This window comes from Elephantulus edwardii, unplaced genomic scaffold, assembly GCF_000299155.1.
Source record: "Elephantulus edwardii isolate Elephantulus edwardi_28Jun2011 unplaced genomic scaffold, EleEdw1.0 scaffold00102, whole genome shotgun sequence".
In the NCBI taxonomy this organism is placed as follows: Eukaryota; Metazoa; Chordata; class Mammalia; order Macroscelidea; family Macroscelididae; genus Elephantulus; species Elephantulus edwardii.
The window spans coordinates 262,567-275,968 of NW_006399852.1; the positions used below are offsets into that span (position 1 = coordinate 262,567).

The window sequence follows — 13,402 nt, forward strand, 5'->3', positions numbered from 1 at the left end:
TAAAAAAATTATCATAAATTCCTTTTATTTTTTAATTTTTTTTAAAATTTCTTGTTGTGTACCATTGAATCAGATCTGACTGGCACAGGAGGAGTTTGCCCCTCTTTCTCCAGCAGAGCATCTGGTCGATTCAAACTGTTGTGCCTTTGGGGTTGCAGTGCAGCTTTTTGCCACTAGGCCACCAGAGCTCCCTATTATCATATATTCCTTTTAAATGCTTCTTTCCCTCATTGTTCATTATTTATATCCTCTTTTCTTCGTTTTCTCCAATCCCATGTCAGTCCTGTTTTATAACAGTGGCAGTATTTGTCCTTTTGTGGCTGAGATATTTCTTTCAGCTTAATGTCCTCCAGAGTCACCCATTTTGTATAATATTTCATGAGTTCCTTGTTTTGCACTGCTGCATAATATTCCATTGTGTGAATATACCACAGCTTCTCTATCCATTCATTTGTTGTTGGGCACTTAGGTTGCTTCCATCTCTTTGCTGTTGTGAACAATGCAACAATAAACATAAGTGTGCGCATATCTGTTTGGGTGGCAGTTCTGGTTTCTTTAGGGTATATTCCTAGTAGTGGAATCGCTAGGTCAAATGGTATCATAAAGGCAACTTCTAATCCTAAATCCCACTAAATGATTACAACAAGAAAATCTAGGAGAAAATAACGTGACTCTTAAATTGTAGATCTAAGCATTGAGGAAATCTTTTTACCCTGGAATAATATGTTGTAAAATAATATTTTATTGAACGAAAAGTAGAATTTGAAGGCAGGAGATGGCTGATTCACCCTGACCAAAGATATTTGAATTAAAGGGGCCCCTTCCCATAGACATGGTGAAGGAAATAGGCCTGACCTTTGCTCTTGCCCAGAGATATTCAGAAATTCCCAGTTCTGATTGGCTAATACTCATTCTAGTTACTATTTTGAGTGTTAGTTCTCAGTCGCTCCTTAGGTGGTTATTGAGAAAAATATGGCATGTTTTAGTAGGGTTTGAAAATTTTAACTTTTCAAATAACCCAAACTACAAACATCGAAGAAACTATCTCAGCTAAATATTAAAAAGTCAAGAATAATTTTTAGTAACCTGGCACATACTTTCTGGAAGATTTCAACAGGCATCAGATTTGCCAGTTCAGAGCCTCGGTGTCTGGTTTGGCAGGTAGCAAATGGCATTATATCATAGGTTTGTTTTGCCATTGTTGTTGCTGTTGTTGTTGTTGTATTGTTATGTACCACTGAGTCAGAACTCACCCATCGCTGACCTGCCAGCAAGTTTTCAGAGGTTGCACATCACAGTAGAGGGGATTGCCCATCTTTCTCCCACAGAGCAGCTAGTGGATTCAAACCACGTGCCTTTGGGTTGGCAGCACAGCTTCTCCCCATGAGGCCACCAGAGCTCCTTTTGTTGTCAGCTACCATAGCATTGCCCCTGCCTTGATGTGATCCACATACAACAGACCCCATGATCAGTGGCCAACTGGACCATTGGGGCCCCCAGGGTTTCTTCTGGCTGGTTTCCACAGGGAGATCGCCAAGCCTGTTCTGTCTTAGGACGTCCCACTGAGGCCCATTCAACAACATAGCAGCACTCAAGTCTCCAGCAGCAGGCAGGTGGGGTGGGGGCTGTGTACAAAGAACATTGGCTAGAAGTTGAGCCCAAGTCTCCCCTGTGGAAGGTGAGAATTCACCACTGTATCACCACTGCCTCCCTGTGCCCACACCCATGCACATACACACTGAGGGCCAGGTGTAAACACAAGAGCCAAATGGAAAAATCCATCTGGGTTCCCTTTGAGCTTCTCAGCCTGAAAATGTGCATTCCCCACCCACCACGATCAAGGTCCATAATAAACCTACATCACTCACGCAGAAGTCCTACAGACAATATAGATGGACTACTCCTTTGTACATGTATATTTCATATTTATGGACCTCTGGTGGGCAAGTGGGTAAGGAGCTACACTGCCAACCCAAAGGTATGTAGTTCGGACACACCAGCTGCTCCACAGGAGAAAGATCTCCACCAGTGCAATTTACAGCCTCTCAAAACCCACTGGAGGGCCAGCCATGAATCGGTTCCAACTGGTGGCACAGAACAACAATAACATTTCATGTATAATTCCACCATAATAACTATAATACGTTTCCATTTCAGTGTCTCCCAGCCAGACTTCAAATCATTCAAATACTGTTCCATTTACCTGAGAAGTCATGTGCCATAGGAAAAACCATGGGCTCTGCAGCTGTCATCTTGGAGTTCATCTCCCAGCTCCTCACTTTCCAGACTATCCTAGATAATTTGCTTCATTCTTAATGCTGTAGTTCCCTCAGAGTAAAATGTGGCAATAATAGGACCAACTCACGTGGTGGTTGTGTGGGTACAGTTAACCATTCAGGATCAAGAGAGTTTTGAAAAGTGCTTGTCCCTTGCTGGATGATGTGAATTTGATTACTGAACTGAAACCAGAGCCTGGAGTAATTGAGGAATTGTGCCTTGGAATTGAGCTAAAACCTGAACTTGTTTAGGGTGATAGTCTGTGCCTCCTCTACTCTCCGAAATGTTGTGTTGGACTGCTAACTGAAAGGTTGGCCATTCAAATCCATCAGGACAAAGATGGACAGTCTCCTCCCACAAATATTTATAGCCTCAAAACCCCGCTAGAGGATGGATCATCATGAGGCAATGAGTCTGAAAGCAGTGGTTTGTTCTGTTGTGTTTGAGTTTTTCTTAAAGCTCAGGAGACAAGAAAGATAGGAAAGAATGAAAGTAGAAAGTGCAGGGAAGAAAATGAGATGTAACCATCGTAACGGAAACATAATCTGGATGAATTGTGTGGGGAAAAAAAAACCAATTTGTTCTGTAAGCTTTACTCAAATTAAGAGAAAAAGGTTTTTGGGTTGTTGCTTTTTTCTTTTTAAAAAAAGTTCTAGCACTATTTAGCACCAGCTTATTATCTTTAGTTACCAGCCCTTGACTAAATGCCTGTCGCAGGAAACACACCTAATTAATGCAGAATGATTGAATACATGAATAGGGAAATGTTGTTATAGAATCCATTTACCCAATGGAGGTTTTTGCTCCTCTGGTTCCACCCGCTGGCAAGACTTCTGCAGCTAAAAATAGTGCCAGCATCACATCGCCAAACCTGGCCTGACTGCCAGTGGATCAGACTAAGAATAGAGCTTGCTGAGTTTGATCAGCCAAGGCCCAGCTGGGCACACTCTGTCCCTTCCAGTTACTCGAATAACCAGTGAAGGCCACTCTAGTCTGAGCTTTTACAGCCAGCTCCACAGGAAACCCTTCCACAGGGGGACTAGGAGATCTTTTCCTGAAGTACCCTTGGTCACAACTACACCTACACAGGATAGGGCTGGGTTTAGATCCAGTGTTCATAAAGTCACTATAAGTCATAGTCGACTCAACAGCACATAACTAGAGCAACAAGATACTGAAGTTAGCTTTTCACACTACTGAAAGAGTGTGCTTCTAATCTAAAAGGGCAAAGAGTTCCTTAAGCCTTCATCAGACAAGAAATCAAGAGATGAGCCATATTGACTTTAAGAGACAATGCCCTGGCCATAATAAATAAATATCTATGCACCAAATGATAGAGCAGCAAAATATACAAAGCAAATGTTAACAGAACTGAAAATAGACACCATCACAATAGTATTAGGAGACTTCTGTACACCTCTCTCAAGATAAAAATAGAACTACCAGAAAGAAACTCAACATAGATAAAAGGGACAATATCACAACAGAACCAACTAAAATATGAAGATTTGCAATTCAATATTATTTTAAAACTATATTCAAATATATATGAAAACCTAGAAGAAATGGACAAATACATAAAACCTCACAACCCACCTAAACTGACATAGACTGAAGTAGAACACCTAAACACACCCATTATAAAAGAAGAAATTGAACAGGTAATAAAACAACTTACAATAACCAAAAAAGCCCTGGACAAGATGGTTTTATAAGTTAATTTTATCAAACACTCAGAGAAGAACTGTCACCAATTCTACATAAAATATTTTAGCCCTATGAAAGACTAAAGTGTGCCTGATAAAAAAAATTTCAGAAAACAGAAAAAGATTAAATTCTCCCAGACGCATACTATGGAGCAAACACATCCTTGATACCGAAATCAGGTAAAGACACTACCAGAATGGGCCAATATCTCTCATGAACATAGATGCAAAAATCGTCAATAAAATCCTGGCGAATAGAATCCAACAGTACATAAAAAAATAACTGACCATGACCAAGTGGGATTCATAACTGGTATGCAAGGATGATTCAACATAAAAAAATCAATGTAATTCAAAGCAAAGAACAAGAACCACGTGATCTTATCAATTGATGCAAAAAAGGCCTTTGACAAAATCCAACACCCTTTCGAGATCAAAGCACTTAACAAAATAGGATTAGAGGGGAAATTTCCTCAACATAGTAAAGTGTATACAAAAAACCAAGAGCCAACATCATTTGCAATGGAGAGAGATTAAAGTTATTTCCTTTGAGAACAGGAACTAGGGAAGTATACCTACTATCACCTCCCCTATTCAATATTGTATTGGAAGTCTTAGTGACAGCAGTAAGACAAGTGAAGGAAATAAGAGGTATTCAAATTGTCAAAGAAGAGATAAAATTATCATTATGTGCAGATGATATGATAGTATACTTAGAAAACCCTAAAGACTCAGTGAGAAAACTACTGGACATAGTTGACAATTCAGCAAAGTGGCAGGATACAAGATCAACATACGAAAATCAATTGGATTTCTCTACAGTGACAAGAGAATACAGAAAAGGAGCTAAGAAAAACAATACTCATCACAGTAGCTAACCACAAGATTAAACACTTGGGAGAAAATCTAACTAGAAACCACAAAAGTCCTATTCAAAGAAAATTTCAAAATATTACAAGAAACAAAAAGAGACCTGGAGAAATGGAAGAATATACCATCTTCAAAGATAGGAAGACTCAATATTGTGAAAATGACAATTCTACTAAAGGCAATCTACATGTTCATTGCAATAAAAATACCAATTTCAGTCTTCCATGAGATGGAAAAGGCAATTTCATCTGGAATGGAAAGAGATGCCAAATAAGTAAAACACTCCTGAAAAAATAGAAACAAGGTAGGAAACCTCTCACTCCCTGGTCACAAATCCTACTACACAGCTGTGTTGGTATTACAGCATGGTACTGGTTCAGTGGCAGACATTGTGATAGATCAATTCTATTCTGTGATAGAACAGGATGAGAACCCAGAAATCAGCTCATTTACTTATGACCAACTGAATTTTGACAAGGAGATAAAAACAGTTAAGTAGGGAAACAAAAGTCTCTAACAAGTGGTGTTGGCAAAATTGGAAAACCATCTGTAGAAAACTCAAGCAAGACCCACACTTCACACCATACACAAAAACCAATTAAAAGTGAATCAAGGACCTAGGAGTAAAACCAAGGATTATAAACTACAACAGAGAACAAACAGCTTGGAAGAACTCTAGAAGCCCTAATCCACAACATGAACAATCTTCCAAGCATCTTGAAAAACTTACAACCAGGAAAGAATAAAATAGATTAATGGGACTTTCTAAGAATTAAATCCCGTTGTTGTTGTTGTTGTTGTTGTTGTTATGTGCTGTCGAGTCACTTGCGACTCATAGCGACCCATGTACAACAGCCCTAAACCCTGCTCTATCCTGTGCCAATGACACTGCCTCTGACACACTGATCCCAATTACCCCAGTCACTGAATCAATCCACCTCATAGAGGGCCTTCCTCTCCTGCCCTCCACCCTCCCAAGCATGATGTCCCTCTCCAAAGACCTGCCCCTCCTTACAACATGTCCAAAGTATGTCAGACAAAGCCCCAGAATCCTTGCCTCCAAGGAGCAGCCCAGTTTAACCCTCTCCAGAATAAATCTGTCTGTTTTCTTGGCAGTCCATGGTACATTCAATACTCTTCTCCAGCACCACAGTTCAAAGGCATTGGTTCTCCTTCTGTCCTTCCTAGTCATTGTCCAACTCTCTGATGTGTAATAAGTTATTGCAAAGACCATGGCCTGTATCAGATGCACCTTAGTCTCCAGAGTGATACCATTGCTCTTCAGTACTTTGGAGAGGTCCCTGACAGCAGACTTTCCCATCACAATACATTTTTTTATTTCCTGGCTACTGGTGCCAAGAGTGTTGACCATGGAGCCAAGCAGACTAAAGTTGTCAATTTCTTCTCAATCCATACTGAAGGCTGCAGTCCTTGAAGACCCTCCGCAGCAAGCATTTCAGGTCCTCCTCAGTTTTAGCAAGCAGGGTTGTGTCATCTGCTTCATGCAGATTGTTGCTAGATCTTCCACCAATCCTGACGTCACACTTCTCCTCAGAGAGCCCAGCCTCTCAGATAATCTGTTCTGCATACAGGTTGCAAAAAGTATGGAGATAGGACACATCCCTAGCATACACCTTTACCAGTTTTGAGCCATGCAGTGTTTCCTTGCTCTGTTCTGACGACTGCCTCTTGGTCCAAGTATAAGTTTCGCATTAGAACGATCAAGTGTTCTGGGATTCCCATTCTTCTCAGAGTCAGCCACAGTTTGTTATGATCCACACAGTCAAATGCCTTTGCATAATCAATGAAACACAGATAGACATTCTTCTGGTATTCTCTGCTTTCAGCTAAGATCCATCTAACATCAGCTACAATATCCCTAGTACCACGACCCCTTCTAAACCCAGCCTGGACTTCTGGCAGTTCTCTGCTGATGTGCTGTTCCAGTCATTTTTGGATAATCTTCAGTAGAATCTTGCTTGCATGTGAAATCAGTGATATTGTTGTGTAGTTTCCTCACTCTGTTGGGTCACCCTTCTTCGGAATAGGAACAAATATAGATCTCTTCCAGTCAGTTGGCCAAGTGGTTGTTCTCCAGATTTCTTGGCACAGCTTGGTGAGCACAGGGCAGCTCATCAAAAATCCTACAGGGTAAAAAGGAAAGCCACATACTGGGGGAGGGGGAGATAAATTGCTAAGTCTGATAAGACATTTATATCTAGAATTTATAGAATACTCCAGCACCTCATCAAGAAAAAGGTAAACAACTCATTTGCAAAATAGGCACAGGAGATGAATAGACACTTCACCAAAGAAGACATTCTTTGATGGTGGCAAATAAATACATGAAGAAATGTTTAAAATCCCTGGCTCTCAGATGCAAATCAAAACAACTGAGATTTCATCTCACCTCAGTAACAATAGCAAAGTTCAATAGAGCAGCAAAAAACAAATGCTGGACAGACTGGAACTCTTACTCATTGCTGGTGGAAGTGTAAAATGTTGCAACCACTATGGAAGGCAGTATGGCGCTTTCTCAAAAATTTGTAAGTAGAAATACCATTTACCTAGCAGTTCCACTACTAGGAATATATCCACAAGAAACCAGAGCTGCAACCCAAATAGATACATGCACACCCATGTTTCTTGCTGTGTTATTCACAGTAGCAAAGAGGTGGAAGCAACCCCATGTGCTTTTTCTAGAATTAATTTTCAACAAATGAATTATAGAAAAAAACTATGGTGTATTCATATGATGGAATACTACACAGCACTGAAAAACAAGGAACTAATAAAATATTACATAATATGGCCCTGGAGGACATTATGCTAAGTGAAATATCTCGGTCACAAAAGGACAAATAGTGTATAACACCATTGTTATAAAACAGGACTGACATGGGGGTTGGAGGGAACCTAAGAGAAGATAGGATAAATAATTAACACTGCATTGGAACGGATAAAGGAAACTGCTTAAAAGAAATATATAATTGGGCATTATATGACAGTAGTCTAGAATAAGAGGTGTCATAGCAACGTGAACTGGGGTAGGAGAGAAGGGAGGAAATTATGTAAAAATAAGTGAATTTTTTTAAGTGAACTAAGGAGGTAGGAAAATGTGCAACAATGAAAGAATCAAAATCCAACTTTTCTATTCACTTTCATTAAAAATTACAATAAAAAGAAAAAAGACAACATCTAACTGTAATCTGTGGTGATAATTTCAAAGTCAGAATGTTTTGTTTTTCATTACAGGTGATCTGACATTAATACCCACTTGATGGATCAAGTGTTGCAGGAACCTCTTAAAAGATTTTATGTCAGAGAGATCTGAGTTTGAGGCCTGGCCTTACAACTCACAAACCACAGGCTTTGGAGCAAAGTACTTAATCTCTTTGCACCTGAGTTTGTTGTTGGTCATTGCCATCATGTGGTCACTGCCTCGTAGCTGACCCTCGGCAGGTTTTCAGACGCTGTCAACTGCACAGGAAGAGACTGTCCATCTTCTCCTGCCGAGTGACAGGTGGACTTGAACCACTTGCCTTGGTGTTGACTTCTTAGCCATCTCCTTATTAGAGTTGTTTGGATTAAATAGTGCAATCAAAAGCTTTTTGCCCAGGAAATGGCAACTGCTTTTATTCCTTGCTGACCTCACCTTTTCGTTCTTGACCTTCACAGGTGCGGTGCTGCCCCTGGCGCTCGGCCTGGCCATCACCGCTCTGCTGCTGCTCATGGTTGCTTGCCGACTACGACTGGTCAAACAGAAACTTAAAAAAGTGCGTCCCATAACATCTGAGGAATCGGACTACCTCATCAACGGGATGTATCTGTAACAAGTCTGACTCACGTAGCTCGGGGGAAGGACGTGTGCCCCTTTATCGTCTAGCCACACATCGAGTTCTGGCAGTTTACCACACTTTTGGGTTTGATTGTGTTTAAAAAATGACTAAAAAAGCCAATTCTGTAAATACCTTGTTTTTTAATTACTTTTTTGTAGGAAGATATTCCTTGGGAAGTATGCAGAATATTTTGGAGTGTAGAGACGACTCTGATTAAATACTTTCACAAGTCAAAGTCTGGTTCACAGAAGGTATACCTGGAAATAAGGTCCCCAGGGTGTCACGTGTCAGGCTGCAAGCTGAAAGGTCAGCAGTTGGGATCCCCCAGGCATTCCTCAGGAGAGTCGGGGCAGTCCTTCCAGTGACAGCTTATGATCTCAAACGCCAGTGAGGGTCCCCAGGGTTCAGCACTGTCTCCACAGCAGTGGGTTATACCGGAAAAGAAAGTGCTCTGGTGGTGCAGTTGTTGAAGTACTTAGCTGATGACAGCAAGGCCAGTTTTGTACCCCCTGGGGGCCCTGCAGGAGGAGGCAAGGCAGTCTGCTTCCATAGAAAGGAATTCCTTGGCAATACGGCAGGACACTTCTTTATGAGTTGGAATTGGCTCAACAGCAATGGGTTAAGATGGGAATCTGCAGTCCAACTGGCAGAGGTGGCCTTCGAATGCCACTGTTAACCCTTCCCTCTTCAGAAGTCGGCTCATGGCCCTGGCATCCCTAAGCCCCTCAGTGCACATGTCCCCGTGTCCTGTGGCCCTGTTGTTCCCTGAAGCTCCCAATGCTCTCTTCACCTCTCCCCTCCAAGCTGTTTCTCAGAACAGATTGCAAGAGAGCGGGAACGTTCAACGAGATGTGCCTTATCACAGGAATATCTGAATTAGAAACTTACAGACAGGACAGTGAGGCCTCGGGGAAGGCACCTAAAGGCAAGGATGCCTCCTGCCTCTGATGCCATGGCCGCAGAGAGCACGCCTCAGTAGGCACACCTTGGGGAAAGGAGGCCTCCAGTCTCTGGAGTACAGATAGCACCAAGGGGGCAGGAAACACCCTGGGAGGCAGCTGTGTGGAAGCAGAGACCCAGAAGCTCAAGAGCCCTAACAGACAATGAGCTGCCGGCAGTGAGCCAGGTCAGGCAATGCTTGCTTCTGTCTCTGCCCCCTGCCACATGGTCCAGACACCACTTCCCATTCCATAGTCACTGTTAGTGATAAGGAACTGCACTGCCAACCCAAAGGAACCCACTTCAAATCTACCAGCTGCTTTTTGGGAAAAAGATGGGCACTTTCCTCCCATGCAATTTACTTCCTCTGAAAACCTGCTGGAGGGTCAGCTAAGAGTCAGTTCCTGACTCGATGGTTAACAACGAAGTCTTCAACCAAGGGAGCGCTGGTGGTCTCGTCTGTAGGGAGGTGCTCTGCTAAGCCAAAGGCCACACTTGTCTGGTGGTTCAAATCCACTAGCCAGTCTGAGGGGAAAAGATGGGCATTCTCCTTCTGTGTGATTTCCATTCTCTGAAAATCCACTGGAGGGGCAGCTCTGGGAACGGATCTCCTCAATTCCATCTCTGTTGATGGGAGAAGCAGAGCAATGAGTCAATTTCTGGATGCAGCTTTTGTAAAAATGCCTCCCTGGTTAAGGATCAGCAATTTCTCTCATCTAATGGAATGAGCCAGTTTCCCCGTTATTTTTCTAATGCTGAAGGATGTTATCACGGGAAATCAGCTAATGCCAGTGCCAGGCATATGACTTTCTGGAGCACAAAGCAGTTTTACACAAATTCATCTTTACAGAGAACTGGCATCTCTCCCTCCCTCACCTCTTAAATCACTTGAGGTTTTCAATTATTCCCATTATCACTTCCTGCTGGAATTATACATAATCGACAAATTATTCTGAGATAGTATGATGCCTGTCTACAGTGACATGCCATTCTCACTTAAGTACTATTCCCAGCACTGAAAAAAATCTCTTAAAAATACTTAAAAACTAGGATCTAGAATATTTTTTTTCCAATTAAACTTAAAGTAGGCTTTTCTCTTAGCAACTTGGAGGTGGGGGAAGGGCACAATATATTAACAAATGGAAAGCTACTTCTAGAAAAACAAATCAGGTAGCATTTTTGTTTCTGGGAGGCCGGGCATCTTGTAAAATGTTTAATCAAGCAGATTTCGATTTCTCACAGGCAGATATCTGTCCTCTGATGCCTGCAGTTGTTTTTACATAAAAGGGATGCCACCTACGGACACATGTAATCAAATGAAAGCCGATGAGGCATGCATCATTCATCTTTTATACTCCAAGGTGTCAAACCCAATTTTAGTATCGCCCTGGCACTTAGTTACAAAAATGTCAGTCTCTGTATAAACAATATTCCTTTAATAAAATTGTATTTTGTTCTTAAGCCTTTTCTATCAACTTTTGACATAATCATAGTACCAAGCTAGTGTTGAGTGAGCTGCATGTATATTGCCTGAATTTAGCTATCTCAACCCCATTTTTGCAGAGCGGAAGATTGAGGATTACAGAAATGCGACTTACCCATAGGCACATAACCATTTTGGAAGGAAGGGTGGGGGGATATATACAGTTGAATAGGATTTTAATTTAAAGTCATCTGACTTGCACTTATCTCATTACAAGAACTATTCTGCATTTAAGACAAGTGAAAAATAATTTTCAAGGTAGACATCATTTCCTATCATGTTCGTATGGATATGTTTCCCAACGCTAATTAAACCATCATCTTCCTAATGGTCTTTTTCTTTGAATCCTCAGTAAAAGCAGGCATTCCATAGATGGCCAAGAAATGGATACGTCTTGGAGAGGGTGCAGTGAGTGCTCTTTTGAGGCAAGAATGATGAGGCTTCACCTAACACACTTTGGACATATTGCTAAGAGGGGCTGTTCCTTAGAGAAGGACAGGATGTTGGGAAGGGTAGAGGGTCGGCAAAGGAGAGGAAGACCCTCAACCAGGTGGTTGACACGGTGACTGCTGCTATGGGCTCTTGTGTGTCAGGAAGTGTGAGGATGGCACAGGACAGGACAGGGTTCAGATCTTTTGTTCATAGGGTGTCTATGAATCATACTTGACTCGATGGCACCTAACACCTCCAATAAAAACAGTGCAATGAAAAAAAAAACCAAAAAAACAGTTCAATGGCTAGTCCACCATCCATTCAGCCTTGTAGCATTTCAGGTCCCCTGTGTATCAAATATGCTCTCTCCTATATATGAAAAACAACAGAATGTTTTCATCTTTCTCCCAGTCACTTTTAAAACCATGATTTGAAAAACCCACAATTCCCTCCCACATTTATCAGCACTCTTTGTCACTGAGGATCATTCAAGTTGCTTATCAATACATTTCCCTTTGCAGCCCACACACAGTGATGGGAGTTTTCATTTGTCCCTCAGTTTTGCTGCTGAAAGCCAAACCTTGCTGACGGGTTTCTCCTACAGAAACATGCTGCAGTGTGTGTGAGGGGCCCCGGGCTTCCTCACCTCCAAATGCCCCCGTCAACATGTTGACGGCCCCTCTCAGCATCAATATTGAAGATGCTGTAACAGAGTCAGAGTTTATCCCCCCAAAACAATTCCTGCCATGGCCTGGTCTGTTTGGAGTGTTGGTGGTGGTTTTTTTGGGAACATGCCATTTTGTTCCTGACGGAACATCTCAGGTTTTTCTTTCTGGAAGCCAGGTTTTCAGGTTTTCTAGTTTTGGGCATCAAAGCTGAATGACACAGATGTCTAATAAAGAATGGGCTCATGTTGAATACAGAGAGAAAGCTTAGTTAGCAGTTCAAGTTCACTGATGGTTTTAGTCCCTGGCTTTTAAAACAACTACATTGCTTGATTCCTGGCCCTAATTTCCCAGCACTTTTGCCCTTTTCATTTCAGTATTCTAAGGTAATTATATTATGGCTTCTTTAATGTCTGTTCACATATACATTCTTTGGCTAACTATGAAACGACCAAGGAGGAACGTAAGGTGTGGCGCCCCAAAGCTGTTCCCAGGATGGGATGGTTAGAACCAAGCACTCTGCTATTACATTTGCTTTCTTTTCAGATAAGCATGCATTTGTTCCATCACCATACAGTAAACCAGAAAAAAAACAAAAACTTATCGTAAGATTATTTCAAACCTTTGGAAACTCTTGAAACATAAATAATCTCCATTTTTACAACACGTATAGTACAAACTATGCTGAGTATATGGACATTTTGAGAAGTTTGATCTTTCCATTTTCATAATATTTACCCAAAGACTCAAATGTCCAAATAAAAATTCTGTTTTAAAAATATATTATGGAGCTCTGGTGGCCTAGTGGCAAAAAGCTGCACTGTAATCCTGAAGGCATGCAGTTCAAATCTACCAGATGCTCTGCTGGAAAAGGAGGAGCAATGTCCTCCTGTGCCACTTGGATCCAGTTTGACAGTATACAACAGGAGGGGGGGGAACCACACCTGTATATTATGTAGAAATCTGTGTACAGAAGACTATAAAGAAATTAGAATCCTCATCAACCACCTCATCTGAGCTGTTTTTCTTATAGTAAACGAAAATGTAATTGTAATTGATCTGCAGCAAGTGTTTCAAGTTCTCTTCACTTTTGGCCCCTAAAAACATCCCTGAATGTTTAACAATTGACTCTTGCTAGCCTGTAGATGCTCACGCTAGCCCATCACTTTGTACATCAACAGAGAACTACCA

General features: G+C 41.5%; 1 protein-coding gene across 1 annotated transcript in view; it reads left to right on the plus strand.

Annotated features, from left to right (window-relative positions):
- LRP11 (low density lipoprotein receptor-related protein 11) overlaps window positions 1–8,686 on the plus strand; it is a 108,953-nt gene extending 100,267 nt beyond the window's left edge. Inside the window, exon 7 of the mRNA XM_006891673.1 lies at window positions 8,532–8,686. Coding sequence (XP_006891735.1) covers window positions 8,532–8,686 — 155 coding nt within the window. The remainder of the gene's footprint in view (window positions 1–8,531) is intronic.
- The last annotated feature ends 4,716 nt before the right edge of the window (window positions 8,687–13,402 follow it).